This window comes from Peromyscus leucopus, chromosome 3 (genome assembly GCF_004664715.2).
Source record: "Peromyscus leucopus breed LL Stock chromosome 3, UCI_PerLeu_2.1, whole genome shotgun sequence".
In the NCBI taxonomy this organism is placed as follows: domain Eukaryota; kingdom Metazoa; phylum Chordata; class Mammalia; order Rodentia; family Cricetidae; genus Peromyscus; species Peromyscus leucopus.
The window spans coordinates 53,107,328-53,132,277 of record NC_051065.1 but is presented as its reverse complement, the minus strand read 5'-3'; the positions used below and the strand labels follow the sequence as shown (position 1 = coordinate 53,132,277).

The 24,950-nt window shown below is 51.7% G+C and overlaps 3 protein-coding genes across 7 annotated transcripts in view; 1 reads left to right on the top strand and 2 right to left on the bottom strand.

Moving 5' to 3' along the window:
* Positions 1 to 8,108, top strand: part of Tmem140 (transmembrane protein 140) — a 35,145-nt gene extending 27,037 nt beyond the window's left edge. For 3 of the 4 annotated variants that reach the window (XM_028866129.2, XM_037203665.1, XM_028866128.2), the window contains one exon: positions 6,632 to 8,108. In XM_028866129.2, coding sequence (XP_028721962.1) covers positions 6,655 to 7,212 — 558 coding nt within the window. In that variant the 5' untranslated portion in view covers positions 6,632 to 6,654 and the 3' untranslated portion in view covers positions 7,213 to 8,108. Of the gene's footprint in view, positions 1 to 2,957; positions 3,053 to 6,631 lie in introns of all 4 variants that reach the window. The other variant, XM_037203664.1, reaches the window with a different exon arrangement.
* Positions 7,989 to 11,776, bottom strand: Cyren (cell cycle regulator of NHEJ). Its single transcript, XM_028866130.2, has 4 exons — positions 11,568 to 11,776; positions 10,545 to 10,794; positions 9,577 to 9,652; positions 7,989 to 8,887 (listed from the first exon to the last, which is right to left on the bottom strand). The coding sequence occupies exons 2-4, from the start codon at positions 10,688 to 10,690 to the stop codon at positions 8,639 to 8,641; spliced, it is 471 nt and encodes a 156-aa protein (XP_028721963.1). The 5' UTR covers positions 10,691 to 10,794; positions 11,568 to 11,776; the 3' UTR covers positions 7,989 to 8,638.
* Positions 11,777 to 12,885: 1,109 nt separating this feature from the next.
* Wdr91 (WD repeat domain 91) overlaps positions 12,886 to 24,950 on the bottom strand; it is a 34,287-nt gene continuing 22,222 nt past the window's right edge. Inside the window, exons 10-15 of one of the 2 annotated variants that reach the window (XM_028866114.2) lie at positions 24,216 to 24,310; positions 23,914 to 24,082; positions 20,495 to 20,603; positions 19,746 to 19,858; positions 18,070 to 18,267; positions 12,886 to 15,128 (exon numbers count right to left, since the gene is read on the bottom strand). In XM_028866114.2, the coding sequence (XP_028721947.1) occupies positions 14,964 to 15,128; positions 18,070 to 18,267; positions 19,746 to 19,858; positions 20,495 to 20,603; positions 23,914 to 24,082; positions 24,216 to 24,310 (849 nt within the window). In that variant the 3' untranslated portion in view covers positions 12,886 to 14,963. Of the gene's footprint in view, positions 15,129 to 18,069; positions 18,268 to 19,745; positions 19,896 to 20,494; positions 20,604 to 23,913; positions 24,083 to 24,215; positions 24,311 to 24,950 lie in introns of those variants that run through there. The other variant, XM_037203663.1, reaches the window with a different exon arrangement.

Genomic DNA, 24,950 nt, shown 5'->3' with positions numbered 1-24,950 from the left:
AAGATTTAGGAAATGAATGAATTGTCACTGGTGGTGGGTGATCTGATGTAAAAAAAAAAAAAAAAAAAAAAAAAGAGCAGCAGACGGTTTTTCTGTAAGACTAGCCTAGACAGAGAAGGCAAAGTTCAGGCGGACAGTGTTAGGGACGTGGGAATTAGGAATGTGGGAATTCGGGTGGTGGGCTAGTGAGTGGGGAAGCTAGGAAGCCTTGCTCTCTGAAGTGTAGACCTGAATCCCATGAGACACGGAGGAAGAGCCTGTGAGTGAGGAGTGTTTGTTTCTGCATAAGACAACATAGAGAAAGGGGAGTTATGAGGCTCTTGAATATCGGGATGAGAACATGCTAGCTTAATGGTGATGAGGAGCAGTGACAGACTTGAAATTATAAGTATGTGGTCAGGAAAGTCCCGTGGTGTTAAGATAATAGGCAGTTTCGCATGAAGGAAACAAGTACCAGGAATAGCTAGGAATGGAAGCTGGTGCTACAAACCTTTCCTGGGGCAGGGAGCAACAGACTCAGCCATCTGTTGGGGGACATTCAATCACTGTGAACCCCAAGTTTGCATTTGCATTAATTAAATAAAGTTAACTTTGCATCTATCGACTAGATAGCAACTAGTTGACAGAAAGTAATCATAGAGCATCAGAAGGCATCCAGGAGATATAGAGACACAGGAAGTAGCAGGGAGGGATCTGGAGTGGTACAGCTTTTTCTGGTTTGGCAAAGCAGAAACCTGGGTCTTTTGGAGATGCCACCAAGGAGAGAGGGTTAGCTGGTTGCTACTCAGCCTCTCTGAGCTCACTGGTTTTTACCCCAGCCTTTGAATCTCTAGTCTTATTTATAAATAGAATGCTAAAGCGACCTTTAGTGGCAGCATCAGAGCTGGTGCCTGTGGGAATAGAATTCCCATCAGGCTGTGGCCTAAGCGGCCAGGCAGCTGTTAGAGAAGCAGGCCAGTAACTGGAGTGGCAATTGCTGGCTGAAATAGCAGTAGATTTCAGTGCAGCCACTGTGCCAGGGTTAAAACAACAGCCATCTTAAGTAGGAAGCAAGTGTCAAAAGCAACAGTTATTAAGCCCTTCTCCAGTGTTCCTCATAGGCAGAAGGTGACTCATCTTAGAGCCAGGGCCACACACCCAAAGCTATGCTGTGGAGAAGTTCTCTGCTTCATTCATTTCTCATCGTTACCTGGTGTGCAGGTTCCCCGGCCTCCAGAGGGTTGTTAAAATGGTCTTCAGAGATCTGAGATCTGTTTCACTCTTTAAAAATGATCCTGACAAGAACATAATTCAGGGTAAAATGATTTAGTGGTCATGCCCCTTCAGTTACTAGCCTATTCTCCACTAGGATAATTGTAAAGATGCTTCAACCAACCAACCAACCAACCTCAACCTCAGATTAATCTTCCTATTTCCAGAACTGGGAATTCTCTCCCCTTCAAGCAGAAACCACCACCCTCTGAGGTCATTCTCATGCTGCGGCCCTCAAATCCACACAAACTGGAACCTCAGCTCAGGGCTTAGTGCTGGGGGCCTGGGACAGCAGGAAGATTTGCTTTACTGTGGCCCAGTGACAAACAGTCTGGCAGCCTTTGTCTGCATGGAAAACTAAAACTCAGAATAGTTTCTTTGGGGCAGTATAGGGATCAAACCCAAGGCCTTGCCCATGTTCAAAAGTTGTGTTTAAAAAGCCAAAGAAATCCACAGAAGCGATACGGATGGTCAGTAAACACTTGAAAATGCTGAACTTTCCTGTCTCTGAAGGAAGGAAGCATTGAGCAACAGTGACTCATCAATGTCTAAGATTAGATGGTTCAAGAATATGCAACATTTGAGAGGATGGGGTAAGATCAGCACTCGCCAGCAAGCAGCTCATGCCTGTAGCTCCAGTTACTCAGGAGGCTTACTGTTGCCCAGGAGCCCAAGACTAGCCTGGGCAGTGGAGTGACCTCATTTCTAAAATACAGTGGAGTTCAAAAATCAAGCTGGAGCCTTGACATGGCTCAGTGAGTAAAGAGATAATTGCCAAGGCTGGCAACCTGAGTTCCATTCTCCAAACCCACATGGTGGGGGGAGAGAGCTGACTCCTGCAAGCTATCCTCTAACCTCCCTGCATGTGCTATGGCACACACACACACACACACACACACACACACACACACACACACGAATATAAAGTGTAAATTTTTAAGTTAGGCTGCTGGAAGGATAAATTTATTTACAAACACATCACATAGTATTATTCATATGATTATGAGATAAATTATAAAAATAATTTATAAAGACTATAAGCTATGAGAGCTCCAGGAAGCCCTTAAAGATAACAGGAAACAATGGTAGGACATAAAGAAACCCGTGTGTCATAATGATACATGAAATACACACCCAGATCTCTGTGTTCCCAACTGCAGAGCAGGAGAGGAGATGTGCTCGCTGGTCCCTTTACCAGAAGTTGTAGATGATTTTTAATCTTTCTCCACACTTTGACATGTTTTGATAGTTTTCTGCAACCAACGTGCATTACTTTATTATAAACAGGAAGAAGTTTACCTAAAAATGGCCACCATGATTCAGCAGTCTCTAGAGCAGAGGTTCTCAACCTGTGGGTCACGGCCCTCTGGGGGCGAATGACCTTTTCACGGAAGTCAAAAACACAGATATTTGCATTATAATTTATAACAGTAGTAAAATTACAGTTATGAAGTATCAATGCAAAGAATTTTCAGGTTGGGGGTCACCACCACACAAGGAATTGTATTAAAGGGTCACAGCATTGGGAGGATTGAGAACCACGGCTCTAGGGCCTCTTGCCCTTTGAAGGACACACAGGCTTATTACAGGGCATTAGGGTCCTTTTGTGGTGAGAATGTGATCGCCATGGTTGTTAGAGAAACAACACAGGGTAGGTTGCTGGGGCAGCTGGCAGAGTGTCATTGGGTTTCCAACCAAACACACAGGTACTCAGCGAGGGAGGTGAAGAGTGAAGCCTCGTTACCAGCCTCTGAAGTCTGTATTTCCAGGAGGAAGCCGAATGGACATCCCAACCCTGCTGGTAAAATGAAAGCCATACACAGGGCCCCTGAGGATGCTCTGCCATTTTGCTGAGATGTGGCCATAACACATGATGTACACCTAAGGATACCAGAGGGCATTTTCATTCATTCATTCATTCAAAAAAAAAATTCCTACCAGCCTAGCAAGATAAAAAGAGATGATGACTTTTCCTTAGGAACACCGATTCTAGTATACATCCCAACTTCTGGCCTGTCCAAAGAGGTTGGAGACTGGCTGAGTGTCAGCTGGAGGAAATAGGCACAGCCTAAGCAGAGAAGCTTGACCACAAAAAAGCAAGTGCAGAGGACAAAGGGACCTGAGCCCCCGTAAAATGCACGTTCTAAGACATACCGGATAGCAGAGAGCCTCAAGTGCAGGCACAGGAGCTAGGACTGACCTCTGCCTTTGAGGGCAGAACAGACAAAAGTCAGGACAGGCCTTCTCCACATGCCTGGCCTGTGCTCCTTCCCTCCAGTTTTCTCTTGCTCTGCTCTCCATTACAGGCCTTTGGAATGTCGGGTGTGGTGGTACATTCCCATAATCACGGCATTTCAGAAGCTGGGGCAGGCAGATCATAGGGTTTGAGGCCAACTTGGGCTACATAGAGAGACTCATTTCAGAACGGGGCAAAACAAAACAGTAACCTACCAAAACCTCCAAAAGGGCAGTTGAGAGAAAATGAAGCCATAAACAAAGGCTCCTGGTACCTGTCAGGCACTGTGCTGGGGTAACCATAGCCTCCTCTGAGAAGCCAAGTTTGAGGTCTGACAGAGTTTCAAGGGTAGTATTTGAACCTAAATACGCACAATTCAAACAGGAGCCTCCCAGTTCCCATCCTGGTTGTTCTGGATACTGCAGGCTGGGCAAGCCTTATTTCCTATGGCATCACTGGATAAACAGGGGTCCCATACCCAGAATCCACTCCACATCCTGAAATACCCCTCGAAAAGCACACAAATAGACCTTGCAAAAATTTGCTAAATGGGTAAAACCATTTAAAATATGTTGGGAATTTCCTCATGCCATGGCTACCTGGAGTAAGTATTTCATCCTTCCAACCCAGTGACATATGGACTAATAAAGCTGCCTTTTTACGGTCTTGACAAATCTTTCTATAGCAAGCATCACTGCTTCAAGAATTTCTAGTACATTCAAACAGGGCATCCTTGGCCGCAGCCTGCAGGGCCTCTGACAAAAGCCTGAGGAACAGCAGCCAAGGCTGCTTCCAAGATGGTCACTGCTGGGCTCCTCTGGAGGGGATGCCACCATGAGAGCCAGGAACTAGACAGGCTACTCAGATGGCCAGATGCTGGGGAAAGGCAGTGTGGATACCCATGTCGATGTTCTAACAGGCACATGTCGACTGCCAGGGAGCTGCTAAAACCCACCAATAAATCTCTATGGTGTCATATATTTGAAGCCTTTGGGGAAAAAAATGCCCCACACACACACATACACTTTTAAGGCTGGCAAGTATTCTTCCTCTTTTAATTCCTTTCTGTTCTTGTAAAACAATGTGGTACACAGAGATTCCACTACACTGTGTTAGAGGAGCTGGTCCCCAAAGGAGTCCCCTAGGAAGGTGAGCCACAGGGTCTCTGGGTCCTTCCCCAGAGCCACCAATGCTAGGTTGCACCTAGCTCCCTGGATGAGGCCCACAGGACTTGGTGTCTGAGCTTTGTGTTTGTATCTCACAAGGTTCCCAGCTCTGCATTCCTAGCCACTCCTGGTGCAAATATTTGTTTTATTCCTGAGTGGAAATTGTACACAGAGAAAGGTACAGTGTGCAGACAGACTCTATTTTGGAAGCAATTTGAAAGTCCCTTCTGAATAAAAGAGTAATGAAAATATTTTTCTAAGTAGTGAGAATATAAAATAGGCACTTTTTTTTTTTTTTTTTTTTTTTTTTTTAACGACAGGGTTTCTCTGTGTAGACTTGCTTGGTTGTCCTAGAACTCACTCTGACCAGGCTGGCCTGGAACTTACAGAGATCAGCCTGCCTCTGCCTCTGCTTTCTGAGTGCTGGGATTAAAGGAGTGCACCACCACCACCACCACCACCACCACCACCACCACCACCACCACCACCTGGCAAAATAGGCACTTTTATATACACCTAAATGGTATTAGCAAGTTTTCTGTAGGTCTGTCTAGCAATATGCATTAAGATCACCAAGATAGTGAAACAAACAGCTCTATGGGTTGAATATGTTTGGTTTTTTTTGGGGGGGTGGGGGGTGGGGGGAGTTGTTTGTTTTAGGTTGTTGGTTGGTTGCTTGCTTGCTTGCTTTTTCTTTTTGGAGACAAGGTTTCTCTATATAGCCTTGGCTGTCCTGGAACTCATTCTGTAGACCAGGCTGCCCTCAAACTCAGAGATCCATCTGCCTCTGCATCCAAGTGCTGGGATTAAAGGTGTGCACCACCACACCCAGACTATGAATCAAATTATGTAACCATTTATCACATTTTGAAGACTACTTCAACAACTATGAAAAATGGTCACAATAGTCAATGAACAACCATTGTGTTTAACAGTCAGTATGCTTTTTAAAAGTACAATCACGCCGGGCGGTGGTGGTGGTGGTGGTGGTGGTGGTGGTGGATGCCTTTAATCCCAACACAGAGCCAGGTTGATCTCTGTGAGTTCGAGGCCAGCCTGGTCTACAGAGCAAGATCCAGGACAGGCACCAAAACTACACAGAGAAACCCTGTTTTGAAAAACCAAAAAAAAAAGTACAATCACAATAGGGAAAATATTTGTGGAATGAACAGTGGTTTTACTGGGGTGATAAGATAAAGGATTGTTTTATTTTTTTCTTTAAAACATTTCCAGAATTTTCTAGAATTAATAGGTTACTGTTGTTATGGGGAGAGGGTAGACAGACATGTAACAGAAATTGCTAAATGATCTTATTAATAAAAAACCTAGAGGCGGATATTGGGGTAAAAATTGAGAGGTCAGAGAAGCAGAAAGAAGCCAGCCACATTCTTACTACTAGAAATCCTCAGCCAAAGAGAGTGAGTTCCTGTTTCCATGAATCCTCAGACTGAAAGCCTCTGAGTCCTCACCCCTGAGGGTCTCAGTTGAACTGCTCAAAAGCCTCTAGTTTCTGATCCTCACGCCTTATATACCTTTCTACTTCCTGCCATCACTTCCTGGGATTAAAGGAGTGTGTCCTTCCCAAGCAAAGGCATGAGATCTCAAGTCCTGGGATTAAAGATGTGTGCCACCACAGCCTGGCTCTGTTTTCAGTGTGGTCTTGAACTCACAGAGATCCAGATGGATCTCTGCCACCCAACAGAGAGGCTTGCCCTTCACCCCACACACATCCAAACCCACCTCCATGAGGACCAGACACCCCCTCACAGAGCTTCAGATGGCTTCTATCTATGGTGCTGTAAAGCCTTTGGCATGGGGGCTTCAGGCTTCCACAGCTGCCTGGGAAAGACCTCAAACCAGAGGTCCGCTGAGGATCTGAGAGTGGGACTTCCTGTCTGGGGAGGGCAGAGAGAACAGGAGCTTCTAAACACGAAGGCCTGAGGGAAGGGCTAGATACTCATGGTGTGACCTTTTCCAGGTCCCCCTGCAAGCGCAGAAGAAATGGCTATCCCCAGGCCATGGCGGAGCAACTGCCTGCCCTTTGTGGGCATCATGATCCTCGTGGCTGCGGTCCTCTCCCTGATGGCCTACGCTCTCCTCTGGAAGGCTGGTAACCTCGCTGACCTGCCTCACCTGAGAGTCGGCTTCTACAACTTCTGCCTGTGGGAGGAGGACACTGGCTCCCTACAGTGTTACAACTCCCCTGAGCTGGAGGCGCTGGGGGTTCCCCGGGTTGGCCTAGCCCTGGCCAGGCTTGGTGTGTATGGGGCCCTGGTCCTCACAATGTTTGCCCCTCTGCCCCTCCTCCTCGCCCAGTGCAACAGTGATACAGGAGAGTGGCAGCTGGCGGTGGGCTTCCTGACGGTGTCCTCCGTCCTGCTGGCCAGTGGACTAAGCCTCTTCCTCTCGTACGTGTGGAAGTGGGTCAGGCTCACCTTCCTGGGGCCCGGCTTTCTAGCTCTGTGCCTAGCCCAGGCCTTACTCATCTTCTTGCTTATAGCCACTGTTATGTTCCCTCCGAGGGAGAAGAAGGACAAGGGCAAGTGGGAGAACTGTTAGCCCAGTCTAGAGGCTTATGGGATCACAAGGGTTCCAGCTGCGCTCACTCCAAGGTGCCAGAGAACCTGTGGCTGGGCGGGTCCTCTCAACCATCTTGTTCCACAGCTAATGTTGAGCCCAAGCTCGGGCAGGGGGACCCACCCACCGCGTGGCAGGGCTGCGGTGTCAAGGAGCCCAGAGGCATCCTGGATGGCTGGGGTACCTGCAGCCCGCAGTGTCCTTCCTTACTCTGGAGGACTCTAAAAACCAAGTAGCTCATTAGCACGGGGGTCCTTGCTTCAATCAGCCCCTCTGAGCAATTCTCACGATAGCTTCAGGCAGGTGAGAGCCTGACTGTCAGAGGCCAGAGTTCCAAGCTGATTTGCCAAAGTGTCAAACAAGAACTCTGTGAAAGTGTATGGCAACAACTGGAATGGTTAGAAGAAACTGCTTTACCATCAAGTCCTGTTAGCAAGCTTCTGTTCCTTCATCGTGATGAGCCCCACACCAGAACTCCAGGCCTGGGGGTCCAGGAATAACCTCACAAAGACTCAGCTAAGAAACACAGGGCACAAAGAGAAGCCTTGCTGGCTTTGTGGGGTCCCCCAAATGGGCTCTTGGACCTGACGCCACACTGTCAAACCATTCTTGTGACCCAGGAATGCAGATCAAGATGTGCCAAAGCCTTGACGGTGAACAGGACTTCATAGTCACACACAAACACACACTGCATCCCCTCACCTTGCCCAAAACTGGAAAGGGCAGAAACACGGTCCTTATTATGCATTGGGGCATCATTATATTACGCATCGGGGCGTCATTATGTATTTCTCAATGTCTGTATTGCACAAAACCTACATGGCAACGAGTTCTTCATTCTATGCTCTTGAAAAGCCACAATGAACACAAAGAAATGATCTTTTGTCCTCAGTGTTTTCTGTCCCACTCTCCCTTGGAGCTGCACAGGGGCCATGGTGGAGGCCCCAGGTGGAAGACAGGTGCCGGTGGAGAGGCCCCCTGCTGCTAGCCTGGCAGGGACTGTGGGCAGCTGCCAGCCTTTTCCGTTAGAGGGGTGGAAGCCGACTGCTGGACTGGGTCATGATGGAGACTGTTCACAGGCCTCCTCAGGGCGAGATCTGGCTGCCTAGCTGGAATCCCAGTGTTCTCAGCAGCTACGTTTTTCTTTGCTTCCATGAGGCCCATTTTTGCTGGTACTTGAATAAAACACAGGGCTGGGATGCCAGACCCTCTGAGCTAGAGGGCAGTGCAGGATGACACTAGCCCTGCAATACCTCCCCCCATTCAGAAAGGCCCTCCAAAATGAAAGCCCCCCGGGACTGGAAGTTGGGAGCAAAGCCTGGTTTTCGAGGGTGCCAGGGGTGGGTAGTGTCCGCAGTCCTCAGCAGACCCCACTGCTCTCGGCATCAAGTCCAGTGAACAGTCCGCGTCAACTGAAGAATATCTCCCTGACATACTTTAACTCATCTTCCTCCTCCTTCTCCTCCTCGGGGCTCCTGCTGCAGGGAGAGTCTTCTGGCCCCTGGGAAGGGCTGAGGCCTAGAGCGGGCGAGCTGTTCCCACTGCCCTCTTCCTCGCTGCTGCTCCCAGGGGAACTGGGGTGAAGAGACGCCGAGCAGGGAGGGGAGAGCTGCAGCTTATCAGCGGCCACCAGAGTCGGCTTTTCCTGTTTGCGGCCCTGCAGAGTAAGAACCGGCAGGCTCAACACAACAGCCTGTCTCCCTGACGCACGCACGTCTGTCTGACAGGGGTGTGGCAGCACAGGACCAGGCCAGGCCGCGCTCCCGCCACCTTCCTTCCCCACACTGCTCCCCACACCTCACGCTCAGGACCCCCCGGGGAAAGATGCAGGAGAGGCAAGAACACCAGGAGCCCAGCCACAAGACCCGCTGTGGCCGAACTACCGCTAGCTGGCTGGCCGCACAGCTCCGGTTTCTTGGGGACGGCAGTATCCCGGATCACTGCAGCCCTGGGTTACCATGATGCACCACTGCTGTAAAGCATGTGGAAAACAAGAACCCTGCGACTTCACACAGTGCCGCTCTCTCTCCTTCGGGAAGCCAGGGGGAGACTTCCACAGCCTTCTGCTGAGAGGAGAGCTGGAAAGGAGCCCTCCCACTCAACTGGTACCCTCCCTCCCCAAGAGCACAGGTGAACACCCCGTGTGCCAGGGGTTACCCACACCCTGCCCGCACAGCATGATCCACACCACACACAGGAAGTAGCTGAGGGGGAGCACGGCTGAGAAGAGCCAGCAAGAGGAAGAGGTGGGGTCCCGAGGCAGCCTAAGAGCACCTGTTAGCAGTACCTATGCTCGCTTCAACCCATGAACAGTCTCCAGTCCAGAAGACACAGGGTTGACGGTACCTCAATCAGGATCTCCAGAGCCACATCTACCATCTCGGCTTCATTCATACAGTACACCGTCTTGGTGGCCGGAGCCCTGAAAAAAAGACACAAAGCCACAGCTGAGGACAGAGGCACTCACAGGAGGAAGGAAATAGAAGCGTCCTCCATGGGCAGGGGGGAGGAGGGGAGATAATGCTTCCCTGGAGAATTTCCTCTTCCTGGTGGCCCAGGGACAGAGCACAGGGCTACCCACCCTCCATGGACTCCCTCACAAGGACCTGGGAATGGGATGACGGTCACTCCTCGAAACACACAGTGGACAGCCAGGACTTGTGGCACACACTAATCCCAGCACTTGGGAGGCAGAGGCAGGTGGATCTCTGTGAGTTCAAGGCCAGCCCGGTCTACAGAGCGAGTTCCAGGCTAGCCAAGGCTACATAGACCCTGTCTCAAAATCAAACAAACAATGGACCCAGCAAATGCAGCCATCAGGCCCAGTCTGTACCTGAAGGTGAGAATACATTCGGACAAAGGGTGCGGGTGGCCAGGAAGAGGCAGCTGGAAGCCTAGCGCCCCTTCTGAGACAGTGGCAGGGCTCTCCCCTCCCGTGTGATAACTAACGGCGACCTAAAACTCTCCCGCCCCCCCTCACCCACATCCACCTAACTCACACCCACAACTTCTGATTTCTTGACTGTCCACAGGAAATGCAGACCCCACTCAGGCGACCAGAGTTCAGATCCACTCATGTCCCCTTCTTAGAAGTTCTGTCACAAATGAAGGGACTAGACTAGCACTTCGGACAACCGGCTCCTCGGGCATGGCTTGTACAGACGGCAGGACGGCACCAGCCCAGAGACTCGGTGGTGCTCCCCTGTGGGCTGAGACCTCAGACACTGCTGGAAGGATGCCACCACCTCACGGCCCTGCCCACAGGACAGGCCAGGACACCCACTGAGAAGCACCCTGACCCCGGGTTTCCCCACCTCGCTGCCGCCCCAACTTGCACAGCCGCCGTCCTCTTCCTTTTGGGTGTCCTCGCTGGCAACACCCTCCTCTCATCCACAGGGGCTGTCATCCATGAGGGAAGGACCCTTTTCTTGTTCTCAGATTCTAGGGTTTCCGTGGCCATAGTTTCCCACACTCAGTGACCTGCTTCTCTGGTGCAGCACCAAAAGTCACATTCTCTTGTCACACCAGGCTTATCTGTCCCCAATGGTCGCCGATCCTTGATGCCTACGGGGGGGGGGGGGGGGGGCGCGAGTCAGTATATTCTACTAAGTCAAAGCTCTGTCAGTTACCAGCGACAATTACTGGTCAGCGTGGGCCAGGCTAGGGGTGAGCAGAGCCCAGCCGGCCAGGTCGTCTGTATTGTGTCAGGTGGAGGAACAGCAGCAGGCAGGACTATGGAGCCTGCAAACAAGTTCTGTGACCCTCCATTGCTCTGTTACCCACACAGGCAGATGGTGCGACGAGAAATGCTTTCCTGTCACCTCTGCACCCTAGGAGGGAGGAAGGAAGGAAACTCTGGTCTCCCTTTCCTTTGCACCCCAAACAATCATCTGTGACGACAGACTTCTGCAGTGATTTGGTTACTAGAACCCAGAGTCCTTCTGATTCACAGATTTCATTAGCCAGTGCCCCATCCCCTCGGCCAAAATATACCATTTGATAATTTTAGTTCATCCAGAATAACTGTTTACAACTCCATTAAAAAAAAAAAAAAAAAAAAAACTAGCAGGGCATCATCCTAATTTGTCCAGCCACAGGAGTTGATAAGAGGAACACCAGCCGGTGACAATATACAGAAATGTATCAGACGCGGCAGTACGTGTATCATCACGTCCATTTTACAGACGAGAAACAGACGCAATTTACAGTTAACGTGCACAGAGTCGCAGAAAGCCGGGCGTCAACCACCGAGCCGGCAGCCAGCTCCCACAGACCGCAAGGTTTCTGGAGCTCAGTGCTATTGGGGCCGGGCCCGGGAGTCCCTGCAAAAATCTCACCCAGAAAACGCACGCGGGGCCTGGTGCACTAGCCGGGAGCTGGCCACGCCACTCCCTCCCACCCGCAGAGGGCGCAGAGCGGGGACCCGGGGACAGGACCGGACAGGCGACTAACAGGGCATGGCGGCACAGCAGTGCTCTCGGCCGGTTCCGGGACGGGATTCAGAACTACCGAGCCCTCACGCATCCCACCGCCCGCCCCTTCCGGCCCCTGCGCGCTCCCGGCCCCGCGCGCTCCCGACCCGGCCGCTGGCTGGCGCGGAGGTCCCCGGGTGCCCCCTGCAGACCGCAAGCCACATGCACAGGCCCCGGGGTCTGTCCGCTGCGGAGGCTGAGGAGCCGCTGCTGGCTATTAGAAAGTCAAAGTGCCCGGAGTTGGGGACTAGGGGAAGGAAAGGGCTTCTGTTTTTGACCGTCCTGCCCCCGGATCCCCAAGAGGAAACCAAGTTCACCACGTGCCAGGAGACAGGAGACGAGGTGCCTGACAGTTCAGAGAGATCAAACTCCCGTTTCCTAATGTTTAACATTCAGGTTGGCGGCCCAGGGTGCCCTCTGCAGAAGGGCGGGAGGCACCACCAAGCTGCCCAGGTTTCCCGGGGGCTTCCAGCTAAACTCATTCATGATTCAGGGCAGCCTGAGGTGACCAGGAGAGGAGCCCTGGGGACAGCGTCTGAAAACACCAGAGCAGGCTGTCACAGGGGAGGGTCTTCCCTGGCACGCTCAAGTAAACGGAAGCTCAGATCTGATTGTCTCCCCCAAACGGAGAAATCAAGATTAACTATATTGGATTTATAGCAGATTGGCTCATCACACAGCAGTTTCTGTCCGGTGCTAGAACTACAATTTCTGGATTGGGGCACCCACGGCGGCCCTGTGGAGCCTTTGTTTTCTCCAGGGCCTTCTAGAATGCTAATCTTCAATGCTAAACCAACAGCCCCGGTCAGGAAATCTAAAGTCTCTTAGATGGCATAAACCAATGGCTTCCAATTCCCCCGGGAGAGCTCCTAAGGCCGGCTTAGCTGTTCTTGAACAGGGCTAGACTCCAGCCTTTCTGGGAGGACAGCACCTGGCTGTCTTGAAAGTATCATTCACTGACTGTAGAGTCCTCAACCTCACCAGACGTGAGGCCACCAAGTCTAACCTGCTGGGTGGGAGGGCATGCCTCCGTTGATCCTTAGCATAATGCCCCAAGCCTGCACATTTCTTAAAACTTCTCCGTGGCCACCTAGCAAATAAGGCTTACGATCAGGAACCTGTGTGTCTGCACACAGAGCCTGTTGCAGGGAAGAGCAAGGAACCAAGCTAGATGTGCCTGTGCTGGAGTCAACATGAGTTTTTTATTATTTTTAAAATGAAAGATAAACTGTACGTGGTTATTGGATATAGTAACAAACGTGAGTTAGCTTCATTTAGTCAGCCTGCAATGTATTTATTACTGTACTTCCAGACCTCGTGCCGAGCTCCTGGACATTTGAACACCAAGGGGGCTGGGCTTGGGGCTGAGCAGAGATAGGTCCCTGAGCACATGGATGGGAAATATGGATTTGCACCTGGCGGGCCAGGTTCTCAAGCCCTGGAAAAGTGGCTCAGAGTCTGTGGTGTAGCCTGCCTCCGTGGTTGTTGCTTCACGCCGCCTCCACCCAAGACAGCAGAGGAGGGAGCCTTACTTACTAAGGCTCCTAAGGATTCCAAAAAAAGGTGCTTTGAAGGAAAAGGTCCGTTCCAAATGCTTTGAGAATGAGTGCTCTTCCTGGGAGGGGTAGGGCAGGGAAGGACAGATTTGGGGGTGTTTCTCTGTCTCTGAGCCTTAAAATCGCTTCAGCAAGCTGTGGGGGGTGCCGAGAGGAAAGAACATATCCTAAGACAGAAAAACTTTGGGAGGAAAAGTTAAACATGGGCTCTTGACTCAAATGAAACCCAGGACCGTGAATCCAGATGAAATAGATGAGGCTGTGTCCAAGCCCAAATGGAGAAATAGCCCGGAAAGAATCTATTCATGACAGTGTGAAAATGGGTAAGAAGAGATAACTATGAGCTAGCTCAGCAGGTAAAGCCCCTGGCCATGCAGCCTGGCCACCTGAGTTTGATCCCCCTAAACCCACATAAAGGTGGATGGAGAATCGAGTCTACCAAGTCGTCTTCTGACCTCTGCTGTGGCATACGCCCCCCCACACACACACCAATAATAAATAGATAACCACTACTCTGGTCTTTCTATATATCGCTTTCTATTCTTCCTTCTGCCCGAGAAGGGAGCCAAGGCCACAGTATACCTGCTGCTTTTCCCAATGGAGGCACCTGGGAGTTACCCCACAACTAGCCTGGAGCCCAAAGAAGCTATCGAATGATTGTTCCAAACAGTCACTGTTCATGGAACTGGCATTCCCTAGGTAGGTAACAAGGTCACCCCTGCCACATGTGGGAGTCCCAGGCCCGGGCTCACTGACCCTCCAGTGGCTCCTTCGAGAGGCTGGCCTCAGCAGTAGGATGTAGGACTGACTACAGAGGGGACTTTTGTTCCTCCACACTCTGCAGGAACCTGCCTCTTCACGGTCCTCCCAAATGAGGGGACAGAGCGCAGGGGTACAGATAGAGCTGGTCCAGGCTCGGTGAAGCCGAGTGCAGGTGGCTGGTATTATCCAAGCTCAGGGACCTCAAGCTGGACGAATGAGAGAGCCACCACATGAGAGCGTGGGACCAGAAGACCCTGAGGGAGAGGGAGCTGGAGGCCCAGACCTCAGGCCCCGCTCTTGTCTAAAGAACCCTCTTAACCAAAGGCAACAGCTTTCCAGTTCAGCAGAAGACACACTGATCTCGGCCTGAGCCCAGAAGATGGTATTGTAGTCCACATCTCAACTCTGACAAAGCCACAGGGAACCTAATGTGGTTCCGTCAGCAACATGGCAGCAGAGGCGGGTGAGAGCTGAGGTACAAGAACCAAGGCAGGAAGCCATGGCTATCACCAGGCCCAGGTGACTCAGACATTCTAGAAAGAGACACCAAGTGACTGCAAGAGCATTATCTCTCTCTCTCTCTCATTTTTTTTCCTTTAAAAAAAGAAAGAAAGAAAGAAAAGAAGCAGTTATGTACAAAATACTGTCAGTTCCTCTTGGACCACGAGCATGGCGGGCACCACTATGGCTCCCTCCTCATCGTTCATCCTGTGCTCTGGAGCGTGCCCCGCTCTAGCCACGGTTCAAGTCTCTAGGAAGCACGCACAGCCTGCTCCGTAGACTCCTCCGCCAGCAGCTGCAGCCGGATGGCCGGGCCCCTCGGCAGTCTTTCCCTGAAGATCCACAGCGCTGACAATGCGGAGCCAGAAGCACCGTCACGTTCTGTCTCACTCTCTCCCACCGGGGACAATCCTGTCTCCAGTGTGTCGCTCCAGGCAGGGCATCAGAGCTTGTGGGCTAGGAGGGTGGTCAGCTTGATCTTGCCATCCATGGAGGCTGTGAGGCACGTCCCACAGTCCATGGCAGTACTCCAGTCCACTGTGACCACAGGGGCCCGGTGGCCACCCAGACTCAAGCAGCTTTCTAGAACTTTCTCATCACTGCCCAGCTGCAAAAGGACGGGAGTGAAGGGAAACATTAGCAGATGAATACACACATACACTTCCATTCATTTTTTTTTTCCTGGTTTTTTGAGACAGGGTTTCTCTGTGTAGCTTTGGAGCCTGTCCTGGAACTCACTCGGCAGACCAGGCTGGCCTCGAACTCACAGAAATCCACCTGTCTCTGCCTCCCGAGTGCTGGGATTAAAGGCGTGTGCCACCAGCACCCAGCTCCACATCTACTTACTTTTAGTGTCCAAAAACTACCTTGAACCTGGAGTGGCCACCTACCCCAATCTGAGAATGTGGCCTGGCCCACACCCGCACCTTTCTGGAAAGCCTGTTTAGATTTGCACTTTCCTGACTGTGGTCAGCCCACCTCATGTGAACATCAAGTCCCTAAGATGCTCTTCGAAAGACGGTATTTCCTCCGCTGCCTTGACCTAGGCAGGGGCAATCGCTCCTGCGCCTCTCCTGTCTGTTCCCACAGCATCGCCTGCTACAGCATCAGCCGTGAGTCACTGGCCGAGTCTGCATTGTGCACCTATTTATTCATCTGAGACACCCTTCTCACCGTGGGCATGCAAGCTTTGGGAGGGCAGGGCCTCCAGGATCAGCTGCAACACCCCGAATGGGGCCTGGCACAGGAAGGCCTCCATTAATGTGTGAACGAGGCGGCCCTCCAGCACCGCACCCTCATCTAAGAATGCGCACATGTGTGAAGGGCCAGATGCTAAGAGCTCTGGGAAACGGAAACAAGATGGCTGCTAGCAGCACCACTCTATATGACACCTGTGAGCAGGTGGCAGAAATGTCCGGCCGTCATGAAGAGATCACTATAAAAGCCATTAATTTATTTATGGATCGTAAAAATGGAATCTGAAGTTTAGTGGACTCCCTAAGTAACTGGAACCATTCACGGTGGCTCAAAAATTACACAGCAAAGCCTGCCATCCATCATCTGATTTTTATAGAGCGAGTCTGACTGCACATCACATAAAGTGAAGGGGCAAAAGGCCGCCCGATTTACAACAAGATGCATACACAACCATTCCTCCACAGAGACAGTGAGGAAGAACTCACCCGGAAGTCAGCCGAAATAAATCCTTACAGGGGAAACCAGGCTTGTCACCTGCAGTATTTTAGAGCGTCTCGAAGGAGACTCACCTGAGAGATCATGTAGCTAGCTGTTGAGGGAGGGCGAGCACAGTCATGCCCTCTGCGGAAAGAGGAGCTTGCCGATGGCAGACCCACATGTCACTGGGCACGCATCAGGTCAGTGTCAAGCTCCTCCCGCTCGACCCACATGCAGAGCCTGCCCATTCTGGGGCCCACGGCCTGCCTTCTTCCTTGTCTCCAACCAGACTGAAGCCTTCCTCTAGGTCTTCCTGAGGACTTGATCCCCACCCAGGGCCTCCCCTGGGAACTGTTCAGGACTTAGCTGTCTGTCACCTGTTCTCAGTGCTCTCTAACTTGTGTATGAGCCCCAGGAGGGCACAGATCACGTTTTCTATCTCCTTGGTCCACTGCACAGCACAGAGGTGCCAGGCCTAGCACACAACCGCTGCTCAGAACCCAACCTGTTAACTGGTGAACAAAGGCATCGAGAGACACTGAGAGGACACCTTAGAGGACCCCTAAGTCTCACCTAAGACTAAACACCACGGGCAGAGAAGCAAGCGCTCACAAGTGAGGCTGATGGTGGAGATGAACTCGCAGCACCAGAAACATCCTCCTGGGCTCAGTCCTCACCATTCATCCACTGGATGATACCAGGAAAAAGGACGTCGCTTACAGCGCGTCGATTACACAGAACCCCACCCACATCAACCCGAGCGGCGATGACCTGAGAGGCTTTTTGTTTTTTTAATGTATAAACAGGTTCAAAAACAGTGAGGATTCCACAGGCCGTGGTCACGCCTTTAATCCCAGCACTCGGGAGGCAGAGGCAGGCGGATCACTGTGAGTTCAAGGCCAGCCTGGTCTACAAAGTGAGTTCCAGGAAAGGCGCAAAGCTACACAGAAAAACCCTGTCTCGAAAAACCAAAACAAACAAACAAACAACAACAAAACAATGAGGACGTGCCAGCAAGAAGGCGCAGTGGGTAAAGACACTTCCTGCCGAGACTGGGGACCTGAGTTTGATCCCCAGGAACATATGGTGGAAAGCGAGAACTGACTCCTACAGGCTGCCCTCTGACCGACACACACACACACACAGTGTCACACATGGACCTACATACAAAAATAAATAATAAATAAATGCAATCATGTTTTTAAAAAGACAACAACAAAACGGGCTGGCGGCTCAGTGGTTAAGAGCACTGGCTGCTCCTGCTGAGGACTCGAGTCCAACTCCTAGAACGGTGTAGGGTTGTTCACAACCACCTGTAACTCTAATTCCACAGGAGCTGACACTTTCTTCTTGGTGCCACACACGTGTGCATCAATACATACAGCACACAAACACAAAGATAAAATACATCTTTAAAAATAAAAATCAAAACCATGTAGACAACTTGTATCCTAGCTTCAGAGAGCACACCCTCCAATTTCTGTCTCACATGTGGACTTTGGTGTACTGACCCACGGGCTTCCCATAAAACAACCTGTTCTACATCAGTGATGAAAGGACTCCACCTAGCACAGACCCACGCGGTGCATTTCCCTGCCCACACTCCCAAGCCCTCTGCCCTGTTCAATGTCTTCGTTAGTATGTATTATTCCCAAGGAATAAGACAAGAAAAGGGCAGAATCTTATCAGACACAGGACACACTCAGCCACGCAGGACACAGGACATGGGTTCACACTCAGCTATACAGAACACAGGACATGGGTTCACACTCAGCCGTGCAGGTCACAGGACATGGGGCCACACACAGCTCAGCTCAGCCGAGCCGACCCCCAAGGAGAAACCCCTGCCCAGCAGGACTCTGCCACCCAGTTACCTTGTAGATGATGCCTCCCGTGGCAGAGCATGTCAGCATGTAGTTGCCCTCTGAGTCGAAAGCGAAGAGTCGGCCCCTGGGAACTTGGACCTGCTTGTAGCCACTGTAGCCAGACAGGACGAAGGGACCAGTGGCATCTGAGGGGAGGCTGTGCTCAGACACCTTGAGGCCACTCTTGTGGATGTTCCACTGGATGAACTGCAGACACAAGGCACCACAGGGACTCCCTCAGACACTCGCCACTACAGAGGCCACTACCCCAGCTCCCTCAGAGTCCCCTACAGTGGCCACCACTTAGGCGTGGGAGGCAGAGCCAGGGCTGACCCCAGGCAGTGAGTGGCTGCAGGAACTGCCTCCCTTGCCAGTCCCAGAGCCCTGAAAAAGCCTTTCATGGCAGGAAGCAACCCAAGGCTGTGGGGACCACAGTCCACCCCTCACCAGTGCAGGGTTTTTCAGGGGGTGGGGGGGATATTTCTAGAAAACAATGAACAACTTCACATCAAAGCTCAACCCTCCTCTTTCCTCCAGCCTGAGTTCAAGAGAGGACATGGGACAGTCAGCAGCTTTGCAGGGCCTCCTGGTCTCTTGGGTGGGGTGGGGGTGGGGATGCCTAGATTCTCCGGACCTTGGAACGAAGTACAGAGGGCAGATGGACAGATTCCAAACCCATTTTCAGTTTCTCAGCAGTACAATCACATGCTGGGTGGTTGTGTTCTCGGTCTCCCTTGTGATGTGGATAATTAACAGTCTACACTGTGGACCGGCTACTTGGCTCCCCTGGGAGTCTGACCCACACAACACGGTGTCCAGCTTTAACTTAAAAGCCCTACACAGAGTTTTCAAAGGAAGAATCGAAACACGACACTGTGGTACACAGCTGTAATCCTGTCCCTATGGGAGACTGAGGCAGGAGCATCTTGGAGCCCAGGAAGTTAAAGTCATGCTGGACAGTACACTGAGATGTGGTCTCAAGATAACTTAAGTAAATATGTATCAGTACGGTTAGGTGTGGTGGGTCACTTCTGTTATACCAGCACTTAGGAGGCTGAGGCCAGCCCTGGGCTGTCGAGGAAGATATGATCTAATAAATAAATATTTGTTTTGTAGTCACTGTTTTCAGTGGGGAGCGCGAACAGTGTAAAATCCCACGGGGTTCAGGAGAGTGCATGAGACAGCTAAGTCTTCCTCCACCTCTGCCTACCCTCACCCTCTGCCCAAGGCTACTGTCTTTTCTACTACACAATATCCTTTCTGCAGAGGAACTCCACAAAGGGAGGGCATTGTCTCGTACTGTCTAGGAGGCTGGGCTTTCCTTTTTACTTCTTTGGGCTTTGCTCAGGCCTGTTTCCCACCAGTATGCCGGCTCCAGCCCCGGCCCCAGCAAACTCCACGCACTGTCTTGTGACCATGACCACAACTCTCCAAAGAGTATCTTCCCCTAAATGTGGTTCCATCTATGGTGAGATGAGTCAGTTTTGCCACAACTGGGAAAACAGATGGGACTCCCATCTACAAGAACAGCCAAGTCCCGCTGAACTCACTGAACCCCGCAAAGACGCTCAGAGATAGACTTCTGTGTATCCCTATTTTGCAGAAGATGCAAAGGAGGCAGAAAGAAGCCCCAGACGACAGAGCTCACGGATGGTCGGCCACCGCCGAGTGCTGCTGGTACCCACCTTGCCGTCCTCGCCGATGCTGTACACGGCGTTCTCGTCACAGCTGAACTCCACCGAGTAGACCTCCCCGGAGTGGGCCTTCCAGCTCATGGCACACTCGTTCTGCTGCATGTCTGAGAGAGCAAGACACGCCTGAGCCGCCGACCACACCTGGGAAGGGCGTGTACAGCAGGGCCCTCACCCTCCAGGACAGCCGCTCTAGAGGCCCGGGGTCTCCTGGACCAGAAAGTGCTGACCCTGCTAAGGCCACCTGCCTCCGAGCAGCCTCCTGACTGGGCCAAAGGGAGGACTGGGGGTCCCTGGGGACAGCTAGAGCTTCCTGGGGGGAATATGTCCTGTAAGACACAGGGATCTTTCCTACCAGACCTCCATAACTGCCCCCAAGACACCCTGGGGATCTGTTACATAGGAGTCACCTTATCCCATTTTAGAACCTAGGCCGGTCTCCCTGGGGACAGAGGACAAGCAAGTGAACAGGATGGCACTCTTCTCCTGCGACCTCTTGCATTCCACACAGGTGACAAGGACTCGGGTCAGTCAGCTCACGGTCAGAGGACTACTGAGCTCTGTCCCCTCCATGTCCACAGACAGTAAGCACATACACGTTGACTGTATGTGCTGGAAGTTTTGAAAGCACTGAGCAAAGTCAAGCAATACAATGCATTTGAAACTGGGCTTCTGCACTGGCCTCGGCCGCAGCCGGGCCATTTAAGGAGGGGACCAGGGTTGCCCCGGCACAGCTTACGTACCAAAGAGCCGGATGACACCATCAGCCGCCCCTGTGACCAGCAGGTTCCCATTGTGGTTGAAAGCTGTGCAGTTGATGGCGATGGGTTCTGGGTCCAGTGAGAACTGAAGCTATGGACACAAGCAAGAGCACCATGAGCAGGCCAGGCCAGCGCAGGCCTGCTCTGAAGAAAGTGATCTGCGCCTCGTGAAAGCACATGACTGCCTGGTGTGCTCTCTTGAGAGGTAACGTCATTGGCCTATAGACTCTCTAGTTTCTGTGCTGAGGCAATAATCCAGGCCAGGGCAGTTACGAGTGACCCACATCTCAGCTGCCCATGCCTCCCTTCCTCAAGTGGACTCCAAGCTAAGTCTTCCTGAACATTCCTGGTGCCGTGAGGAACTAACAGTACAACTACAGGCAGTCCTGAGTGACAGAGGACACACACATCCTGAAGCTGCTCCAGGCCCTTCCTACAGAGGCCGGCATCTCCACAGGACCTAACAAAGTCACCTCAGAAGATGTAAATAGGGTCTACTAATCTGATAATAATGAGGAATACCATTTCCAAACATACAGAACCCTCCTAGGAATGAAACTGCAAGACCAATGTTAGATGATGTCATCCACACACGGGCACAGTGTTGAGCTGTAAACAAAGGGGTCCTCCAAAACCAAAGACAGGGGGAGCACAAGAGCCCTGTGGACTAGTGAATCCAATAGGCAAGGAACACTCAGAAGCCTGGAGCCCAAAGTGAACGGTCTGACCAAGCCCAGTGTTAAAAAATTCCCACACGCTGCTAAGACTTCAAAGAGCAACATCCTCTGTGCACGTCACAGAAAGTGCTAAGAAAACGCCCCTCTCTGCCAAGCACAACCACAGGCTGGTGTGGGTTTCCAACCAAACTCACAACCCCTGTGTAGTCTGAGGATGGACTTCAAAGTTTTCAGCTGTTGGTGGAGCCCCCGGCCACCTGGCAGAAGTGAAGGCAAATCTTCTTCAGAGAAATACGCCTCCCCCCAACAAGCCTCAGAGCATCCGCAAGGAGAAAGGGCCAGAGACGGGAACCTGAGGTGGAATTCACAGGACATGGGAAGATAATGGGGAGAAGCAGGCATCCAGGGAGCCGCAACTGGGTAGGATTACCGGAACACTGCAGAACTTTCAGTAGGTTTAACTGAAGGCCAGAGAGTGCGGGAAGAGGAGACGGTAGCATGACCAAGCCAGTGTGTAAGGATGGCGCTGCATTCTTGGAAATGAGAAGCAGGACTTGAATGTCCCCACAGGCTAACTTGAGGATCGGGGACAGTGGGCAGAACCTGCTCTGTTAAAGCTGAGGAAGTGATGTCACGAAGAAGGAAGCAAAGGAGAAGACAAGAGAGAGCCAGAGAAATGTTAACACTGGAAAGAGTGAGACTAAGAATTTTCCAGAACTGGTCAAAGACACAAATCATCTCGTGTAGGAAACGGAACAAATCCAAAGCTGCAATTTTATTTATTTATTGAGGTTGGAAATTTTATTTTATTATTGTTAATATTTTGTGAGGCAGGGTCTAGTATATTGGAGACTAACCTAGAGTTCCTGATCCTCCTGCCTCCACCTCCTAAGTGCTAAGTGTACAGACATGCACCACCACACCCAGTTAGAGCTTTTTTAAAACAAAAGCACTTTTTAGCTTAGAAAATTCACGCTGAGATACCCAGATCAGATCTTAAAACAGCCACTGAGGAGGGCGAACCACACTGAGAGTCGGCCTCTTTGTTTCGGCACAGGCTGCCAGAAGAGAAGACAGAGCCAGAGAGTTAGGGGGCGGACCCATTTCCAACCTGATACAGAATTCTAGAAAAATATGTACCCTGCGATTCCACACACATAGAGCTTGAAAGCCCGTGGGACAGAAACTATGGTGTGTGTGGGTGTCCACCCATGTGCCAGGGCACCTGTTAAACTCCTAGGAGACAGCCACTCCAAACTCAAGACAGGATATCTGTGAAAGGGGAAGGCAGCAGAGACCGGAAGGGCCCGTGAGTATAAGGACTGTTGGGGCCAACAAGAGGGCTCAGTGGGAAAAGGCGCTTGCCACCAATCCTGAGGACCTGAGTTCAATCACTGGGACCCACAAGGTGGAAGAGAACTGACTCCCACAGGTTGTTTTTTGGTACACGCACGCACGCACACACGCACACACACACGCGCACACACACACGCACACACACGCACGCGCACACACACACTTTAAATGTTCCTTAGCTAAAGGAAGTACTGGTGATGTGCTACCTCTAAGTGGGGAGCCCCCCGCCCTGCTTTCTCATTTTCCTACATTCTTGTCTAAGTATTCAATATTTAAGGAAAAACTGAAGTCCCTAAGTAAACTTAAGGCTTATGAATCCTACTAAGAACTTTGGAGGAGGACCACAGAATGCCAGTAGAGAAGACTCGGGACTAAGCTGGTATGGAGGACAGTGGTGGAGTCCCCAGAGGAGCCCTGCAGCTGCCCCACCAGGGGGTACTGGGGACAGGTTTAGAATAGGTCCCTAGAGACACGGGAAAATGGTCAGCTGGGAAGTAAGGTGACACTGTGATTGGGGGAGGAGGCTCTGGGGGGAACACCCAACATCTAAGTGGGGCACATTTGCCAGGGAGTGGATGTCAAGAATCCAGGGTGGTCTATAGGCTGAGAGGCCTGTGAGATGTTCCCAGTGGGCCCACGGCCTGTTTCCACAAGCAGAAGCACAAAGGTGCAGCCACGCAGCTAGAAATCGGTCCCTCTTAGACAGGGACCCTCGAGTGCTGGGGACACCAGGGCAAGGTGGGCATTGTAAGCACTCCAGACTTCTAGGCATTGAAATGAGTCACTTCAAGGAGCACCACGCCCCAAGGAGCACCACGTCCCAAGGAGCACCACGCCCCAGGGAGCACCGTGCCCCAAGGAGCACCACGCCCCAAGCAGGTGAAGTAACATAACATCACTTCTCTCCAGGGCTACGGTAACAACCGCCAGCACTACTATTCTGGAGGAAACAGGTCCTCAGCTCCAGGGAGGGGGGCCATGGCTAGTCTCCCTGCCAGCTGTCACCTCTGTCCTTGGTACTTCTGGCTGCCCCCGTGAGCCCCATGCAGCTTTAGGTCTCTAGTGGGTGGGAGAAAGACTAGAGCCATCTCCTAAAACGTAGGCTATCTAGCCTGCTGGTGATTCTGGGTAACCTAAGTCTACGGCACAGCACTATTGCTCATAATCTGCCATAATCATAAGCTGGGGCATGATACTTTTCAGCATTTAAAACCTGGGAAAGTTCCCGAAAATCAAAATCCTCAGGTGAAAGCACTAGGAAGATAATAGTCCCCAGAAACTCGGGGAGTGTGGGCAGCGGCCTCCACACAGGGTGCCCTCCACAGGGCAGCATGCCCAGCCCCAGGAGACCCGCAGGCGGTCCTGTACCTGCTGCTTCATGGTTTTTGTGTCCCACAGCAGCAGCTTGCCAGGAACCTGGTTCATGCCTTTGCTGCCAATATCCAGGGCCGAGGCGTCCGCCTGGGAGGTGAGGCTCGGAGCTGCAGCTGAACAGACGAAAGAAGCCCCATTTGGGCTGCAGGCAAGAGACAGGATTCTGCAACACACACAGGCCGGGGCCGGCGGTCACTACCACAGGCCCTGAGGTGAATCCCACTCCAGGAGGTGGGGCTCCCAGAGCAACAGCAGCAACCTAAGGCCGTAGAGAACACGGGGCGGCTCCTGCTCACCTGGGCATGTCATCATTGATGTTGATTTCACAGAGGTTCTTCTTGGCTTCTGTATCATAAAGACGCACAGTCCCCACACCACTGCCCAGCAGGAGCTGGAAGGAGAAGAGGCAGGAGGCTGAGGAGGACAGCACAGGGGGCAGGGAGGACCACCACGGTGAGAGAGGCCAAGACTGTTCCTGGAAGGTGTGGCTCTGGACAGGCTGCATGGGCGAGCTCCTTACCCACTTATCCAGGCAGCCCGGAAACTCTGGCTACATTGGACCTCACTTAAGATGCCGTGAAGAGGGAGGGGCTGGAGAGATGGCTCACTGGTTAAGAGAACTGCTCTTCCAGAGGAGCCGGGTCTATTGCCAGCACCCAGACAGCTTTTTGCAACCATCTGAACTGCAGTCCCAGGCTCTGATGCCCTCTGCTGCCTCCTCAGGCACCAAACACAGATGTGGCGCACAGACATACATGCAGACAAAATATAAAGATTTTGTTTTGTTTTTTTGAGACAGGGTGTCTCTGTGTAGTCCTGGCTGTCCTAGAACCTGCTCTGTAGACCAGGCTGGCTTCAAACTCACAGAGATCCACCTACCTCTGCCTGCTGAGTGCTGGGATTAAAGGTGTGCACCGCCACCGTCCACCTGGTTAATTTTTTTTTTTTTTAAAGAATGTCATGAAGACATCAAAGCCAACTTGAACAGACACAAAACCACAGGTCATCTGCTTCAATCTAACTCCGGTCTG

Coding starts and splice junctions, on each gene's coding strand:
- Cyren (XM_028866130.2), bottom strand. CDS start 10,690: ATGGCCACGGAAACCCTAGAATCTGAGAACAAGAAAAGGGTCCTTCCC. Junction 9,653..10,544: donor CAAGTTGGGGCGGCAGCGAG/GTGGGGAAACCC, acceptor TCTTTTTTTCAG/GGCTCCGGCCACCAAGACGG. Junction 8,888..9,576: donor CTCTGGAGATCCTGATTGAG/GTACCGTCAACC, acceptor CTTACTCTGCAG/GGCCGCAAACAGGAAAAGCC.